Source organism: Nyctereutes procyonoides, unplaced genomic scaffold (assembly GCF_905146905.1).
Source record: "Nyctereutes procyonoides isolate TBG_1078 unplaced genomic scaffold, NYPRO_anot_genome, whole genome shotgun sequence".
Lineage (NCBI taxonomy): Eukaryota > Metazoa > Chordata > Mammalia > Carnivora > Canidae > Nyctereutes > Nyctereutes procyonoides.
Genome location: NW_026575044.1, coordinates 14,354,496 through 14,372,972, shown reverse-complemented (window position 1 = coordinate 14,372,972; position 18,477 = coordinate 14,354,496). Strand labels below are relative to the sequence as shown.

Below are 18,477 nucleotides of genomic sequence, written 5' to 3'. Positions count from 1 at the left end.
TCAGCAGGGCCAGCTGCTAGTCGTGCTGGGGTGCAGACCTGGGAAGCCTAGGAGGCTTGGGGCCCCAGGGAGAGCTTCGGCTGCTGAGGCCCAGACACCCCCAGCTGGGTTAATCATCAATGCTTGGACAGCGCCTCTTTACCTCTGTACTCCATCTGGCTTTTCCAGTTTGGAAAAGATTGAGTAACCCCTCAACTGTCTCTGGTGTTAACCCTGGGGGGGCCAAGCCCAGGCCTTAAAGGGAAACAGAAACACTCCTTGGGAAACACTCTAAACTAACACCACGTTTGAGGGGGAAGGTGCTCTCCTTGCCCCTGCCTGGGACCCCCAGCTATGCCCCATTAGGGCAGAACACCAGCCATCTCCAAGACCTACCCCAACCCGAACTGCAGGAGGGTCAGCTGGGCCAAGGGAGACAGGCCCCAGGGGTCTGACACGGCCGCCCCGCCCGGCCGTCCTTGCCCCACCTCAGGCCTCAGGCCCAGGCCCTCACTGCCCTGGTTCTGTAACTGCGGGGGCTGAGCCTTGGCGGGGCCTGGGCCTGGCTCCAGTGGGTGGGGCCTGGCTCCAGTGGAACCTGCGGGCCCTGCTGGGGAGTGTCTGCCCTGTGTGCTGGGAGCCCCAGCCTGAGCCAGAGCCTGGAAGACCCTGTCCATGGCCAGATCCCCCCGCCGCGCCGGGGCCCCGCGACTGCAGCTGCCCCTGCTGTGCCTCCTCCTCCAGGGCGCCACTGCCATCCTCTTTGCTGTCTTTGTCCGCTACAACCATGAGACGGACGCCGCCCTCTGGCACTGGGGCAACCACAGTAACTTGGACAATGAATTTTACTTTCGCTACCCAAGTGAGTGTGGGTGAGGGAGCGGGGAGCTAAGGGCCCAAGCTCCATGGTGTCTTGGGTGTGCATATCTGCCCCCAGGAGGGCAACCGTCTGGCTGAGATGAAGTTGCCCCAGATTTATAATAATACCCTTTCCCTGGTGTCTACGGTGCTCTAGGCATTGTGCTGAAGGCAGCACATGCATTATCTCCTTTACTCCATGAAGTGGACAAAAATGGGGAAACTGAGCCTCAAAGAGATTAGGACGTGGCTGGTTCAGATTCCAGCTGTCAGAGTTGAGGGAGCTGGAATTCAAACCCAGATCTGAGCTTTAATCGCTCCCTGTCTTGCCTCCCAGTTGGCCAAATTGGGCTTTGCAGGGCTGTTGCAGAGACTGCCTTTCTGAGGACCTCCGCCCTAATCACAGGAGAGAGAATCCTCCTGTGATTAGGGCGGAGGTCCTCAGAAAGGAGGTAAGGAGTGGTGTGCAGGAGGTGGCAATGGCAGGGCACTATGAAGGCAGCCAAGACTGGTGGCGCTCAGGTGTTTCCTCCCCAGTCACTCAAAACTGGCCCTTCCAGAGTCAGAGAAAGAATGGCACAACCACTGACCACAGCCGCAGAGCAGCAGCCCCCAGCCCCCAGAGGGAAGCATGGCAGGGTCATTAGCCCATTTCCTAGGGGAGGAAGCTGAGGGCTTGTGACTTGCTCAGGAGAATGGCAGAGCAGGAGCTGGGACTCGGGCATCCCAAGCAACACAGCTCACCTGCCTGCTGATGAGGCCCAGGAATGAGAGGTTAAGCCTCTGCCCCTACTGGAGACAGAGCCTCTCCCTCAAGGTTGCCCCCCTCCGCCTCCAGCTCAGGCCCTGGGCAGCTGGGACCAAAGATACCAGATCTCCAGATTATAGCACCACTGCTTGGACAGGGCTTCTCTTAGCCTCACTTTTCTCCATCTGGGCAATGGGGAGAAGGATGCCTCAGTTTGAGGGATGTACATCCAAATAAGTCCTGGTGTGAGAGCCTCCTATAAAAAAAACCCCAGGCTGTCATTACCCTGCTTTTTGTATGCTGAGCTGGCAGCAGGCTGTCCCCACCTGACCCTCTCCCAGTCTCAATGCTGACACAGCGAGGCTCCCAATGCTGAGGACATAGAAAGTGAGATGCATTGGGCCCGAGCAAGAAGCGCTCAACCCCCAGACCCCCAGGTATCCTCGGCAGAGAGGCTGCAGCTCCTCCCTCTCATGTTTCATGTCAGCCCTGTCTTTACAAGGTGAGCCACAGAAGCTGGGGTGGCAGTCTCCTGGGTTGTGCATTTGTCCAGAGAGGTAGTGTTGGGAGGGAACAGCCCCCAAGCTGAGAGAAGTAAGCTCTTGTCCAAGAGTCTGACCTGGCTGACTGCAGGACTCCCCCCCCCCGCCCCCGCCCCGCCATTTGCTCCTCCCATGGGCCTCACCCAAGGCCTCAGCACCCTGCTCCTCTCAAAGTTCTCTCTGAAACACTCTAGCCTGTCACCTCTCTGCTGCATTGGGGGGGGGGGGCTCTCCTGGGACACGCAGCCCTCCCTGGACTGCAGTAAGAGGAATGGAGTGGGGATCCTACCTCTCTGCTGCCCTAGGTTTCTATCCCTGTGGACTTGGGACCCTGGTGTGGGGGAAGGTCGGGGCCAAGGGAAGTGTGAGGTCTCTGGAGCCTGGCGCTTTGATGAGCCGGGTCTTCCTCTGCCCCTGAGTCCAGGGGAAGGGGTCAGGGCCAGAGGGAGGTGTAGCCACTGCCCTTTCACCACCGGTTTAGGAGATGAAAGGGAGTTCTGCAGCTGGTGTTGAGCTGTGGGGCTAGGTGTCCAGTGCCAAGGACACAGCTGCTCTGAGGGTCTCTGTCATTGCCACAAGGAAGGACTCTCAGCATACATGTGGCCCTCTCCCCTCAGATGTGGAGAGACAACTAGAGAGGTCATGGGGCTGCCTACGATCATACAGCAAGTTAGCCAGGCTAGAGCCAGGTCTCTTGGCTGCCCAGTTGTGGCCTTTCCCCACATGACAAACTTCCTGTCCCATCAGGCAAGTCATGGAGAATAAGAAAGAGGAGAAAAGACAGGTTTATAGGGGACACAGCAGCAAGTACAAGATAGAGTCTAAGAAAACAGTATGGGCAGGTCCTGTGTCACACACCTCTGAGACCTTGCTCTTGGGGGGAAGTATTTTGGATAGATGGAATCAGGATCTTCTTGGAAGAAGTGGGGGAAGGGGATGTTACTGGGACCAGAGTGGTTTGTGACCACTAGAAGAGTGTGAGGGGAGGTAGACTCCCCAGCTCACCACTCCCTTCTCTCTGTTCCTCATGTTTTATAGCCCCACTTTACAGATGAGGAAACCAAGGCTCACAGAGGTTAAGTGGCTCATCCATGATCACACAATCTAAGGGCTTTAACTGTCCCCTTGTTCCTTGTTATTTTGTTCAGGAGCCATCCAGTGGGTTGGGGAGGGGTGGTAAGGGAGGAGGGAGGGTCATGGGTATCTCTAGAGGGCTTCTGATCTGTTCTCCAACCAGAGGTGCATAGGTTTGGTGGCCACAGCCACTGTGGAATGTTCCCAGTGAAGGAGATTTCTTAATGTTTAGACTCCAGTTGAAAGGTCAAGGGAAAAAAAAAAAAAAGAAAGGTCAAGGGACTGAGTTTTGATGGAAAACAAACCCGGGGTGGGAGATGTAAATATTATTCCTACTTCAGACAAGCTCTGGGGCAGTTTCTGCATGTCAGGGACATGGCATCCAGCACCCCATCCCCCTTTGCCATCTTGCTGTCCTTGGACAAAAGAAGAGACAAGACATCCCCTTTACTGTTTGCTTAGGGAGAAAAGAAGCCAGACAGTGAGGCCTCAAAGAACGTAGGTTGCAGGCTGGGTTATAGGTGATGCTTCTTTTTTTTCTGTTGGGGTTTAAGATGTGAGAGGGAAGAGAGAGCTGGGTAATTCGGGAGCACACAGGGCTAGAGAACACTTAGCAAGGCGAGGGGACCTCCAAACCCTCTCCCCGCTTGGTTGTGGGGACCGACAGCTGAGCTCTGCTTCCAGCACTCACCCAACCTTCTGCCAGGGGCTTGCAAGCTTATTTCCCGTCTGCCCATACCTAGCACAAAAAAGCAAAAAAGTCTGCTTCTCTCAAAGTTACGGATTGCAAAAATTTTTGGCCTGTTGGTGCTTCCTCAGATTAAACATAAAGGTGACTGTGATTGTTTTTTTCCTTTATGATCTATTTCTACAAGAGAGTTGAAGTCATTTGTAACAAAAACATGATGAGTAGGAGAAAAGAAAAGCAGGGAAGCAGAACACAAATAACGAATAGAACACCGTAAGTGCTTCCAGGTGCTCCAGTGGCTGGCGGATGGCAGTGTGGCTCCAAGCTACCAGGCAGCCAAGAGAAAAAGGAAATATGATCACTCATGTCTTCTCCTCAGAGGCCAGGAAGGCTCACAGAAGCAATTCTTTGATTCTTCCAGGTTCGGTGATGGCAGGCACAGTGGCAGCTGAGCTAACAGCTCCGTCCCCAGAGCCTGATGCTCCAGTTCATAGGAAAGCTCGCTCCCATGAATTCGGGGAACCCTGCCGGGTCCCTTGGGGGAAGTGACATGTGCTACCACTAAGTTCCAAGAGAAAGTTCTCACGTGGAGCTATAAAAGGGGAGTTTAGGGTCAGAGTTGACTCTGTTTCTCAATAACTTATTTACACTTGCATGACTTCTGGCAAGTACACTTGCGTGACTTCTCTAGCATTTCTACATTAAAGCCAAAGATACAGCATGGAATCACTCTACACGTAGACCTGAGACAGAGAGCAGGGCCAGGTGTGCTAGTGGCGTGTCGCACAAGGTTATGTTCCAAACCCTACTTACACGTAGGGGAGGAGAGAGGTCCAGAACAAACTAATACTGAAGCAAACTACTTGTGTGTATCTCATTTTCGGCCTTACTGTATATGATTTGTATTAGTCTCCTTTTACGCATACATAATAAAAAGCAAACAGAAAGGCTCTGATCCACTGGGTGTTATGCTATATGTTGGTAAATTGAACTCCAATAAAAAATAAATTAAAAAAAAAGAAAGAAAAGAAAGGCTCTGATCTTCCTGCCCAGAAACCTCAATGACACTTAAAAAAAAAAAACAAACACAACTAATTCATGTATAAAATTAACATATTCAAATTATAGAAAGAAACAAACGAAAAAAGCAGAACCCTCCTTCCCAGAGCTACCACATTGCAGGACTCCAGGGGCTGCGATTTGAGGGGCAGCAGCGCACCAGCATTCCCCCCCACACACACACACACTCCATTTAGTCCCTGAGGAAATCTCTGTTCACAATTAGAGCTATTTCTTTTTTTTTTTTTTTTTGGAAAGAGAATTTTTAAAAATTTTTTTTTTATTTATTTATGATAGTCACACACAGAGAGAGAGAGAGAGGCAGAGACATAGGCAGAGGGAGAAGCAGGCTCCATGCACCGGGAGCCCGATGTGGGATTCGATCCTGGGTCTCCAGGATTGTGCCCTGGGCCAAAGGCAGGCGCTAAACCGCTGCACCACCCAGGGATCCCAATTAGAGCTATTTCAAAAATAAATAAATACATACATAAAGTTATTTCATAAATTATTTTTTAAAAGATTAAAATCCTCAACATGGAGAGGTATAGATTCTCAATATGAGGGATGGAGGATAGACCTTGAGGAGGACTTCCCAGCTGAAAGGGAAAATTGAAAGAAGCTCGAAGGGGAAAATGAGTTTGGGCATGGAGGGGCAGGGGCTGCAGCAGGAGAGAGCTCAGACCGGACTTCCTGCCAGCCAATTGTAGGAAACCAAAGGCCAGGCCAGAGAAGAGACTAGAAGGCTCTCTGTGCCTTGGCTCTGACATGGGGACAGCAGGGATGGTCTGAGTCCCACTCCAAGCAAGCCAGCTCTGTGTAGGTGATCCTGGCCAAGAGGCCCCACCTCACCTGGGGAGTTTCAGAGCCTCAGCTACTGCCTCAAGGTGGCCCTGGCTGGTGAGGGCTGGGCGCTGGATCAGATGGCCCGAGGCCAGAGCAGCCTTGAATGTCCCCTGCAGGTTTCCAGGATGTGCATGTCATGGTGTTTGTGGGCTTCGGCTTCCTCATGGCCTTCCTGCAGCGTTATGGCTTCAGCAGCGTGGGCTTCACCTTCCTCCTGGCTGCCTTTGCCCTGCAGTGGTCCACACTTATCCAGGGCTTCTTCCACTCCTTGCACGGAGGCTACATCCATGTCAGCGTGAACAGGTACGCAGGGATAGCCTCCCGGTTCCTCCCTGCCCCTGGTCTAGCTGGGAGGCTCCTGTCCCAGGGGGAGCCAGCCCCAGCCTGGTCCTTCAGGCTGCTCCTGGGCCAGCAGGTGACTTATCCAGGTTCCCTGCCTGTTCCCCTTGCCACCTACACACCCAGCCACACCTCCCCCTTTCTTGAAACCCCTTCTTCCTCAAGAGCTGTGGGGTGTAGGACAGGGCGCAGGGGCACCTGTGGTTCAGGGTGGTTCTAACACCCCTTGCGGGCTTCACTGTCCCCGTCACAGAACCTCCCAGAGATGGCTTTACTCGTCCACCGGAGGGGCGACATGATCCCATCCCACCTGCCAGGAAAGGCTGAGCCTCCTGGAATCTCTGCCACCGGCTTTGCCTGTCTGCTCAGGGCGCCCTCACCCGCCCTGCTCACCCTCCCCTCACACCCTGCCTCCCCAGCATGATCAACGCTGACTTCTGTGCTGGGGCTGTGCTCATCTCCTTTGGTGCCATCCTGGGCAAGACTGGGCCGGCTCAGCTGCTGCTCATGACTGTGCTGGAGGTGACGCTGTTTGGCATCAATGAGTTTGTGCTCCTTAATCTCCTACGGGTGAGTGGATGGATGGGGGCAGGGGTGGGGGGGGGTGGGCATGGTCAGGGCCAGGCCCCAGAGCATGGAGACCATGGGGCCAGGACTGCCCTTCCAGCTCAGCTCTACCTTCCCAGGTGAAGGACACAGGAGGCTCCATGACTATCCACACTTTTGGGGCCTACTTCGGACTGGTGCTCTCACGGGTCCTCTACAGGCCTCAGCTGGAGAAGAGCAAGCATCGCCAGGGCTCTGTCTACCATTCGGACCTCTTTGCCATGATTGGTGAGGCCTGCCTGGGCAGGGTGGGTGGTGGGGTGGGGGCCAGGCAGGGCCATCTCCAAGAGAGGTCTCAGGGTGCTGCCTATAGTCTTTGGGGTCCTGCTGGGAACTCCCTTCCAAGGGCCAGGATCTCTGCTCATTATTGTCAACAGTTTTTTGCCAACAGTTCTTGGACTCGGCCCTGGGCTGAGCACATGCCCCAGACCCACTCCTGGGGGCCTTTCTGAGTCAAGTCCAACTACACCAACCCTTGCTTAAAACCCTTCATCCTCCACCCTGAGGCAGAAGCCCCCCACATTCTCCCCATCCACCACCTCCAGGATGCTGCTCCTCCCTCTGCCCTCCCGCAGGTGATTTCCCAGAGGCCCCCTAACACCCACACCTTGGGTGCTGGGAGAGGTTGTGGGTCTGACCATCAAGGCCATCTGTTTCTTCAAGCATGAGCGTAGACCTTGGCCTCTGCTCCTGTCTCTGCCTCCACAAATGAGGCAGGAGAGGAAATTGGTATTTTATCTCTTCATCGGTGGTACTGAACAATGATCACAGTGCCTATTCCCACAGTAAACAGAGAGGCTGGTCTTGTATTTCTTGCTCACCTCAGGGATTGTCATGAAATGAGGTGGATGCTTCAGCATCCAAGAAGGCATGCTTCCCCCAGAGGCTTGCACCCCAGCTCTCCTCTGTCCTCCTCCTTCCAGGCAGGACACCCTGCCTCTTCCTGATTCCTCCTGCTCACCTCTTGCAGGACACACATGTGAGCAGACTGCGTGCTTCAAGGAGCAATTGCATTGCACACCTGAGGGCCCTCAGGATGAAAGGTCGTCCCTCAGGCCCTCTTGCCATGGTGGCCCTATGGGGTCCCCGCCCTCCCCTCCAGGACTGGCCTGGGAACCCCACACGGGTAGGCAGGGCACGTGGAGCTGTGGTTCCCCCCACACACACACAGGCACCCCTCCTGAACCTTGCAGCCCCCCCACATTCAAGGGGCAGGTGAGGCTTTAAATATTGCTATTTCCCTGATATGAATATCAAGCTCCCAGTTGAGTGCCTAACATGCAGCCCTTTCCCTGTTTTTTTCTCCTTTTCTGATGCTGAAAAAATATGTCACCTGCCTGTGGTCCTCAGTCGGGTAGCTCTTCCCGTTGGTTCCCAAGCTCTTGGTTGGGCAGTTTGTGGCTGCTAGGCCCAGGGCTGCACACTTCCTGCACGCTGGCTGACGTGGCCCGGCTCTGAGAGGTGTTATCCCCCTTTATGAGTGAGGACACTGAGCCTGCTCAGGGGACTACCTGCTTTCTCTCACTCTGCCGGCCTGCCCCCTGTTTAGGGACCATCTTCCTGTGGATCTTCTGGCCCAGTTTCAACTCTGCACCCACCACACTGGGGGACGGGCAGCACCGAACAGCCCTCAACACATACTACTCTCTGTCGGCGAGCACCCTCGGCACCTTTGCCATGTCAGCCCTCGTTGGGGAGCGTGGCCGGCTGGACATGGTAGGGGTGGAGGCCTCTGGGAGGCCCAGAGATGGGTGAGGGGAGGAGAGGCCTGAGACCTGGCAAGGTCCATTTTCCAGAGGAACAGGACACGGCATGAGCACAGGGACCAGATGTGCGGGGTCACAGCAAGACAAGACCCCATGACAGCAGGAGAGTTAGAGATCAGACAGCAGAGGGACTTCCAGAGGCAGGAGATGCTGCTGTGGGGGATGGACAGAGCAGGGTTGGTCTGGGCAGACAATCTGGAAGAGCCTCCAATGCCCTGCTCTCCTTGATCTCCCAGGTCCACATCCAGAATGCCGCACTGGCCGGAGGGGTTATGGTAGGGACAGCAGGTGAAATGATGCTGACACCCTTTGGGGCCCTGGCAGCTGGCTTCCTGGCTGGGACGGTCTCCACGCTGGGCTACAAGTTTTTCACGGTATAAATCCCTCTCAGGTCCTGGGCAGAGCAGGGGTCCTCAGCACCTTTCTCCCCATTCTCCAACAGCCCAGTGGGGACAGGCACACGAGACTCATGATGGTGTTCTGTCCTCCAGCCCATCCTCGAGGCAAAATTCAAAGTCCAAGACACATGTGGTGTTCACAACCTCCATGGGATTCCTGGGGTCCTGGGAGCCCTCCTGGGGGTCCTTGTGGTCGGGCTGGCCACCCATGAAGCTTACGGAGAAGGGTGAGTCCTCCCCATCCCTGACCCTCTACAAGGTCATTATCCCCCTAGGTGGCCTCTCTCATTCTCTTCCTCCTTCAGTGGACCAGCACAAAAAGCAGTGTCTATTTTCATTTACTCATTCATTCATTCATGAATAATGACAGGAAAACATAATAACCTTCAAGATGGAGGTTTGCACATTAGGGGTCAGAGGACAAGCACAGTGATCCTCAGACTGAGTCAGAAAAGCACATGTCTGCGGGCACACGAGGGCGGAAGGGGGATCTGGGCTCCCTTGAGGTCCTTTTGGCCTCTGTGTGATGCAGTGACCTGCCCTAGCTCTGGCTCTATCTCCCCATCACCTCCTCTCCCTGCAGCCTAGGCAGTGTGTTTCCGCTCATAGCCAAAGGCCAGCGCACTGCCATGTCTCAGGCCATGTACCAGCTCTTCGGGCTGTTTGTCACTCTGATGTTTGCCTCTGTGGGTGGGGCCCTTGGAGGTAAGTGACCTTGGCTGGGGCGTGCAGCTAGCAGGAGCTCCCCGGAGCACGGAAGACAGAGGAGGGGTGCTCTCTGGAGGAAGGGCCTCTGGATCCCATCCCCCTGACATTCATTTGCTCACATGATTATTAAGCACTTGCTTTGTGTCAGGTGTGGAGAGGGGCTGCAGAGTTCAGGGGTAACCTCCTCCAGAAGCAGGTGCTTGTTCCCTCCTGGTGCTGGAAGAAGACGGGGAGCAAGTTAGGGACCCGTTGTCCAGTCCTGTGGCTTCCCTGTGATGCCCATTCTGTCCACCAGAGGGCAGCACGACCTCAGGCTGAGGCCCCTAAGGGAATCCAAGCTCAGTAGGGAGCAGGGGTGGGAGAGAGGGGATGGACAGAGGTGGGAGGGGAAGGACAGGGGCAGAGGGTGGGGGCTGGAACACACAACCTTCCGCAGAGGCAGACTGCCCACTGACCCGGGTCAGACAGTCCTTCCTGATGTCTGGCCTTAGTCCTCGTGGCCCCCAGAATAAAACCCGAGACTCAGTATTCGCACCCTGCCCCTGCTCTCACCAGTGAGCTTCACCTTCTCCCACAATGTTCAATTCGTTGGGTCATTTAATTCCTTATTTACTCAATAAACATCCTCTACAGCCGTCCTGGATGGAGGTTACGGGGAGCCCAGGAGCTGTGCTTATGGGAGCCTCACGGTTTAGGCCATTAATGTTTAGGGGAACCAGTAAGGGCTGGACTTCTCTGGGCCTCAGCTTCCTTCACTGTGACCAGAGGGTCATGGGTAGCTTGTTAGCTGCTGTGAGTACTCAGGGGTGGGGGTGGGGGGCTTGATGAGCCCTTGCCTGGCCTGGCCCAGCACACAGCAGGTGCTCCCCAAGGCCAGCTGGGTTCTCTGTGGCAGGCATCCTGCGGAGACTACCCTCCAACCCCCCCACACCCCTGCACCTCTCACCCCCTCCCAACCCCTCCCCTACTGCCACCAGGTCTCCTGCTGAAGCTGCCCTGCCTGGGTTCCCCGGCAGACTGCCAGTGCTATGAGGACCAGGTGTACTGGGAGGTGAGCTGCCTGCAGGCCCTCAGACCCCCCTCTTTCCTCCCTCCCTGCTCATTCTCCCTTGGGGGATGCCCCAGCTGTGGTCTTCAGCCCCCTGGAGCGACCTCTTCACCTGCTCCCCCACTCCTGCTCTCCAGGTGCCTGGGGAGCATGAAGATGCAGCCCAGGGACCCCTGAAGGCGGAGGAGCAAGATACCCAGGCCTAACTTGCTTCCAGTCCTCGAGAGGACGAAAGGATGCTCTTGTTTTAGGAGATGGTGACCGGCTGCCATAGGGATGTTCTTTTCTAGCTCCTGACTCTCCTGATACAAGAAAGGCTGAGAGCTGCCTGGGGTACTGGGCACAGGGAGGTGGAAGGGGCGGCGATGGGGGGAAGCCGCACCTGGCCCAGGCTGGGGGGAGAACTCACAGCACCCCCACCCCACCCCTGGGCCGGTGAGCGAGGTATTGGGCGCAGCAATTACCATGAGGTGTGCGCCAGGCCCGATGGCTGTTTTGGTGATAAACACCACCTATACCAAGGACTCCAACTCCTTTTTGTGCACCGGGAATCCAGGGACCTCCTCTCTGGCTCTAACGCACAGTGTTGAAACCTTGGCAGGCTCAGGTGGGGGGACCTGGGTGCCAGCACACTCCCACCCCCCGGGGCCCCATGTAGCTCCCTGTGTGGTGCCCAGCTTGGGCTTGCCTGCCTCCATGGACAGGGCACTCATTCTCTACTAGAAAGTCTGTCATGTGGGGCCTGGGCCGCTGGACAGGCCTTCCTGCCCCAGAATGGCATCTGCTCCCCTTCCTGATGTGGGTGGCCTTCAAAGGCAGCAGAGCGGCCCCTGTGGGACTTGAAAGGGGAGAAGGGGCTGGAAAGGGGAGCAGGCTAGCACTGTGTCCCTGGACGCAGCCAGCAGCCGGCACCGTTCTGCCCCTGGGGTCAACAGGGGAGTGGGAAGCGCCCAAAGGGAGGCTGCATGGGAGCAGGGAGGCAGGCCCAGCCTGGACGCCGGAGGCTTCTGACCACCAGAGGGCGCCCCAGATCCAGCACAAGAAGCGGAGGCCCGGCCCTCACCCTCCACCCTCATGGGTGTCCTTCCCAGGCGCCCTTTCTGGGTTCCTTACTGGTGTCCTTCCTGGGGGTTCTCCTGGTGTCCTTAATGGTGTCCTTCCAGGGGGTCCTTCCTTTGTTCCTTCCCAGGCGTCCTTCCCGGGTGTCCTTCCTGGGTGTCCCTTCCGGGTGTCCTTCCCAGGTGTCCTTCCCAGGTGTCCTTCCTAGGAGTCCTTCCTGGCTACCTCTGCCTGCTCCTCACCATCATGCCCTGAGTCTGCTTTGAGTTCCCAGTTCCCACTGTATGTCAGGCGGGTTCTAGTGCCTCAGATCTTGTGCAGCAGAGAGGCCACCCCTCCAGCAGCCTGGAGTGCCTCACCCCTCCCAGAGAGCGGGGACCCCTCCACCCTGTCCTGTCCTTCCTCCAGTGGGAGCTGCCCAGACCACAGGCCTCTCCCCTCAAGATCAACACCCATTCAGACCCAGGGACCTGTGGGGAAGGGACTTCTGGGGCCTGCCTCTGGATCAGGAAAAGAGGTACCCCCACCAGGCTTTATCCTCATGGAAGTTGGGGGGACGGAGTGTGGCTGGGAAAGGAGGCCAAGCACAGAGCTGAGAGGAACAGGAGGAAAAAGCAGCGCCACTAAGGGACCCCATCTCTGTCCACAGAGCCCCATTATACCCCAGCCCATCAGCTTTCTGCTTCCTCCACAGAGCCCCCCATTGCTGGCTGGAGTGGGTGTGGGAGGGAGCACCTGTGCTGGGGCAGGAGGGTGACTGCCCAGGTTGCAGTAGGGTTCCCTGTGCTTTCGGCCCCTGTGGGGAGGGAAGGGGCTTGGGAAAGCTGAGGCCTCATCCCTCTTTACCCCCTGGGGACTCAGCTCCCAGCCCTATGCTGGTCCAGGCCCAGCTGCTGAACTGGAGCCCCCACCCTCACCACCCAACCATCCTCAAAGGGACCTGAAAGCCTGTTGGGAAGGGGAGGCTCAGTGAAAGGATGAGACCCTTGCTGCCCTGGCTCAGTCTGGGTAGTCATTTCTGCCAGAATTTTCCAACAGATCCTCTTCTGGTTCCTTCTTTTTTTTTTTTTTTTTAAGATTTTATTCATTTACTCATAGACACACACAGAGAGAGAGAGAGACAGAGACACAGGCAGAGGGAGAAGCAGGATCCATGCAGGGAGCCTGATGTGGGACTCGGTCCCGGGTCTCCAGAATCACACCCCAGGCTGCAGGTGGCACCAAACTGCTGTGCCACTGGGGCTGCCCATCTTCTGGTTCCTTCTTGATGGCAGCCACATCTCCTCCAGGCTTGAAAACAGAGCCTCTTCCAGCCCTGGCTGGCCACTGCACCCAGCTTGGTGGAGAGAGGCTTTGGAGAGGGGACAACTGAGCCCTCTCTGGGGAAGGCCATCAGCCAGCCAGCGTTCAGGGGAGGAAGTATGGGGTGGCCCACCAAGAAGTCCCTGAGGAAGGACAGGTTGGTCAGGGACTGTCCACAACCGAAGCCTCACGTGTCCTGCAGGCAGATAGTTCTAGGCTCCATCACCCCCAAGAAGCCTCCCATGGCCTGGAGTCAGTGCTGAGCTCTGTCACAGAACCCACAGCTTGGCTCAAGAGCCTCAGTCCAGGGCTGAGCTTTCCCCAGCCGGGGGCTGGCTTGTCACAGCTTTTCTTCCTTTCCCTCCCCTACTGGTTCCTGAGCAAGCCGCTGGGCACCCCATTGACTGTGCCCTGTGATTAAAGCCATTACTTGTGGTTTGGGGATGGGGGGGCAAGAAGGGGATGGGGGATGGGAGTGATGGGGGAACAGGGGTGATGGTCCCATCACTGCTTTCAGGCGGGGAGCTCAGAAGGCGGGAAGTACAGGTGTCTCTGCAGTCCCTCCTCCATCTGCTCTACAGCCTGGCTGGTCCTCCACACAGCAGCCCATCCATCCATGCTGGGTCAACAGAGTGACAATGAGCAGGTCAAGGAGATGGCAGGGCCAGGGGCCGGAGGGCTTCTTCCTCACCCTGCAGGACAATGATGCCTCTGCCCCTCAGGGACAGCCCCTCTGATCACCACCATTATTACTCTCAATGCAGGACAATCAGATGCTTGTCCACTCATGAACTCTGTCCAGCTCCAGTGTCTGAGCTCTGGGGACAGTGATGGACGAGGACATGGTCCCACTGATGGGGAGAGGGTGTGCTGAGGTCAGTGTGGAAGCCAGCAGGGCCAGGACCTTGAGGAAAGGGTTTCTGGAAGAGGCCCCGTTCTGGTTTCCAGTGGCTCTGTGTCCATGACAGGGGGTTTACCGTGCAGACATCTGCAAGGTCCCCTGGTACTTCCGTGCCTGTGTGTGTGGCTGGAGTCCTTTGACTGCAGCGGCTCCTCTGACCTCTGGAGGACCCGGCCTGAACTGCGCAGCCTGGGAACAGCCTGAGCTGCGCCATTGGGATGCACATCACGGCGCATGGCACCGGCTCAGGGAGGAATTAGACACGGCGTGGGTGTCCAACGTGGGGGTCGGTGGCTGTATCGGGGCAGATGGACTCGGCGGGCACCCCGCCTCACCCCGATATTTCTCTACCACCATCAGAACCCCTACCCGCCTCCTCCCAGCTCTGCGCCCCAGCCCCTTTGTCTGGCCCTGCCACCCGCCCCGCGCGCTCGGGCCGCCCGTGCACCACCGCCGCCACCACCGCTGGCGGGAACAATGCGGGCCAATGTCTCGGACAGGCGGACAGGCGAGCTGGCTATGCAAATGCCACCGGCCTGTGAGAATTCCCCTCCGCCGCCGCTGGCTTCTACCGCCTGAGAGGGGCCGGCAGCCACTGCATAGGGATGAGCTGTCACCAGCTCCCTGGGACAGAGCGCCATTGTCTCCACAGCACTGTCTAATCGCCAGCCTCTGCCCAAGGCAGAGGTGACCCAAACCTGTCCCCTCCACCTACTCCTTGCCCCAGAGAGGCTTGACTTGGGGGTTGGACTGTGGAGGGCCCCCAGCCTCCCTCCCTGCTCACTAGGTTGGTGCCCTGTAGGCTCTGGGCTCAGTTCCTGTCTCTGAACCTGTCTCAGAGGTGAAGCCTGGCTCGGTGGTTGGTGTTCTTTCCACTCCCCCTGCCTATCCACCCAGCCCCTCTCCCCCATCTCTGTCCATTTTCTCACATCACATCGACCCAATGGACTCTTACAGGTGTTTCTGAAGCTGATTCCTGTCCAGAGCCTCAAGGGGAATGTCCTGGTTTCCCCAAACCAGGTTATGGGACAGCCATCCCAAGTGGTCCTCTCTGAGCATGTACCTCACACTTCCCTCTGCTGTGTGCCACAGTTAAGGGCCCTGTCTGTGCCCTGAATAAAGGCTCACCACAGCAGGACTGAAACTCCTCCAGTGATGAAGGTGTAGGGCTGCACATGCAGTCCTCCTCCACAAATGGAAGAGGTGGGCCCAGGGGGAGGCCAGCCCAGGAACCTGTATCTGGCTAACATATGGGACTGGTCAAACCCTGGCCTGAAATACTCAGACGGGGGTGTGGGGGGTGCCTGGCTGGCTCAGACTCTTGATCAGGGGAGCCTGAGTTCAAACCCCTTGTGGGGTATAGAGTTTACTTAGAAAAAATACTCAGACATTGGTTGAGGGAGCTCTGTGTTGGGCAGTGAGGTGCCCGGAGCCCTGTTCTTGGACATATGCAGGCCAAGCTCCAGCACACGGTCTGGAGACTGGAAGGGGTGCAGAACCTAAATCCATTTTTCCTGAACCTTTCCGGAGATTCACGATCAAGGGCTGATGACCCTCGGGTGAAAAGCTGTTCTAGACCTGGCGCTTGGGCCCTTGAGACAGTGATATTCTGGGACTCCTCAGGTTCTCGAGGAGGAATCAGTCAGGGCAACACTAAAAGGAGACCTGTCCTGGGAAAACCCAGGCCCAGTAAGGCAGAAGAGAGTTGAAGGGGGACGGAGGGAGAAGACGCTGGTGGAGGGTTCTCCCGCTGCGGCAGAGGCTTGCTCCTCTCTGGGCTGGCCCAGCCTTTCATCCCCCATGCAGCTCTTCCCTTCTGTCCCTCTGGCCTCCCCAGAGGTGCAGGTGCAAGGGTGATGTACACAGCAACCTCATCCTGGGGGCGTGTGAGGGGAGCCTGGCCTCCAGGGGCCACATTGGGGTGCTATTAGATAAGAGGTAAGTCAGGACTAGGGAGCTGGGGTGTTTCATGGAGCCAGGGAAGATACCAGAGTTCTGCCTGCCTCGCAGCCCCCACCTTTGGAACTGGGCCCTGCTGAAGCTCCTCACCCAGCTGCTCTTTTGTCCAGGTTTCTGGTCCAACCCAGAATTCCTCCAGAGCATTCTGACCTGGGCTGCTCAGCCTCATGGAAGCTCCTGGCGCCACCTCAGGAAGAAGCCAAACCCGTGTTCTCACACATCTCCACACATGGCCAGGACCCCCCCTGGGCCCTAGCCCCAGAGCACATCTTCCCTCCCATGAGGGCATTTGCAGATGGCCCCCCTTGCTTTGGGCAGTTCCTGGAAGAGGAGTGACCAGAGCTCCCACCCTCAAAGCGACCCTCTCTCTTTGGCTTGGACATCTGGGGCTCTCTGGGCCTGCTCGGCTGGTCTTCAGGGGCCCCAGGCAGGCCCAGCTTGGCTCGGAGGCTGAGAGAGGAAGTGGCTTTGTTGTGCCTGGGCATCGTCTGGATTCTTAAACTTGCTTTTCCCACCCTGCTCTTCTTGGCAGGAGAGCCCTCAGCTGGAGACGCTGCCCACCCCCCAGTGTCCCCTCCTTGCCTGCTCACACCATCCACCTCCGTCTCCCCAGAGCAAGGAATGTGGCTCCAGGACACTGTGGAGCTTGTTCCCAATCCCTTTCTAGCTCATTTCACTCAGGCTTTTATAAACTCGCCTTCATCCCACGGGCTGTTGTCTGGTTCTGGCTCTGAAGACACAGACAGAGGTCTCCCCTCCTCCCCGCAATTCCTCACGCTTCATTTTGTCCCAACACCATCTGAGGAGGCTGCGCCACGGGGGGTCAAGGAACCCTGGTGTGGGAGCTGGCGGGGGGCAGGGTCCCCCTTCTTTCTGGCCCTCGAGCTGCTCAGGAACCGGACCCCGCACGGTATACCGTGGCTGTCAGCCAGTCAGCCGTTCTGTGCCAGCCCTTCTGTCCACGCCCCGCAAGCCTTGATTATTGGTGGAATTAGCACCGAGCTTCTTGTTGGCAGTTGCTAATTAAGACCATTAATAAACACGATTATTGATGCTGTAGCAGGCTGCAGCCGCCAGCATCTATCTCCCGTACCCCGGGCTCTGCGCTGGATGCGGGGTGGCTTCTGCCCACCTCTGTACCAACCCTCAAGAGGGCTGCTCTGTTTCACCACTGCCTGGCCCTGGTAGAGGCCCTTTGAGCCAGAGCTTAGTGGGCACAGAGGCTTGGAGGGGGAGAGCTGGGCCTTCCAGAGAGAAGTACAGGGGCAACCTTCACCCCAGGGAGCCCCAGAACTGGAACCAGGGAGGCCCCCATGTGTATGAGAGAACCACGTGATGCCAGTACCTTTTGTGCCCAGAACACTCGGGGGTGTCTTGGGATGGAGGCATGAGGACTCTCATACCTAACTCACACACAGGCACCTCTGTGCTCCAGCAACCCACAGCCCTCAGCATCCCCGTCTGCCTTAAACTGGGTGGTATAGTATTTGAACTTCTCCTGTGACTGAGAGGACCCTCTCAATGAGACGGTGAGACCCCAGGAAAGGGGATGATGTGCTTGAGTGCAATACTGAACGCCTACCAGGTGCCCATGAATAAAATATGGTCATCTCTTCCAGGGGATGGTCCCTAACCCTCCAGATTGGCTCGGGTCTGCGTCCTCTGTGGACCATTGCCTCCTTTTACATTTCAGCCCCCCTCACGGGGTGTTGTGGGGAGCTGCTTATCTGTTCACCCCAAATGGACCTCGGGTGGCTGGAAGACAGCACCTGCCCATGCTCACTGCGGAGGCACAGCCTGATCCTACTGCCTCACCCCTCCTCCCTACCTCCAGCCTGGGGCCACCAGGGGGACGCACCCAGTTAGGGGTAGCAGAGCCTGCTGAGCCCTTGGCCAGTGCTCAGGGCAGGTGGAAGTCGCCCCTCTAGCCTAGCCTGGCCTCAACACCCCCTCCCCATGGTTCCCTCAGGCCCTGAGAAGTGGCCCAAAGCAGCCCAGGAGAGTTTGGGAAGAGACCCTCCCCCACACACCTGCTTCCCCCCATTCTTCTCCATGAGGACTTCAGTGTCTTGACTTTTTCCTATGGCTTTTGAAGGAAGGATCCACCAAGACTTTAGTCTGCCCCAACTCAGAAGAAAAGAGGGGAGAAAAGTCCTGAAAACAAAACCCCTACCACAACCTTAGACTAGGAGAGATTGGCTGGAAGGTTTTTAATCCCTTAATCCCTCTCAGATGGGCCTTGAGACGCTAATGATTTTCCTAATTATTCCCTCCCATTTTCCCATCGCTCTGTAAGGGCTTTCGAGAGGAGTGAAATTCTGAGCAATGGGGGTGGGATGAATGGCAGGCCCACCTCCCCCAAATCAAGCCCGAGTTCAAGCGGCTAGAGAGGTGGGGGCAGGGCCAGGAGTGCTCCAGCTGGGGAATCGGGTTCCCCTGCCACTGGGACAATGGGGCAGTGGAGTCAGGCTGCTTGAGAGGGCCAGGTGTGGGGCTGGGGTCCCCTCAGTGTGAATGGCCCATTATCCTGCCTAAAGGATGGGAGCTGAGGGTCTCTTTATGTCCCTTAGGAAAGGCCCCTCTGGGTGATAATCACCCTG

General features: G+C 56.9%; 1 protein-coding gene and 1 long non-coding RNA gene across 3 annotated transcripts; both read left to right on the top strand.

The window, feature by feature from the left end:
- Positions 1–579: 579 nt before the first annotated feature.
- On the top strand, positions 580–11,180 carry RHBG (Rh family B glycoprotein). 2 transcript variants are annotated; one of them, XM_055323798.1, is made up of 10 exons: positions 580–841; positions 5,908–6,094; positions 6,550–6,700; positions 6,817–6,964; positions 8,286–8,452; positions 8,739–8,876; positions 8,994–9,127; positions 9,484–9,605; positions 10,586–10,659; positions 10,794–11,180. In XM_055323798.1, the coding sequence occupies exons 1-10, from the start codon at positions 655–657 to the stop codon at positions 10,860–10,862; spliced, it is 1,377 nt and encodes a 458-aa protein (XP_055179773.1). In that variant the 5' UTR covers positions 580–654; the 3' UTR covers positions 10,863–11,180. The 2 variants fall into 2 exon arrangements, with proteins under 2 accessions (XP_055179773.1, XP_055179774.1); XM_055323799.1 differs by lacking the exon at positions 9,484–9,605.
- Positions 11,181–13,523: 2,343 nt separating this feature from the next.
- On the top strand, positions 13,524–16,584 carry LOC129508884 (uncharacterized). Its single transcript, XR_008664246.1, has 2 exons — positions 13,524–15,121; positions 15,988–16,584. It is a non-coding gene; the product is annotated as an uncharacterized LOC129508884 (long non-coding RNA).
- The last annotated feature ends 1,893 nt before the right edge of the window (positions 16,585–18,477 follow it).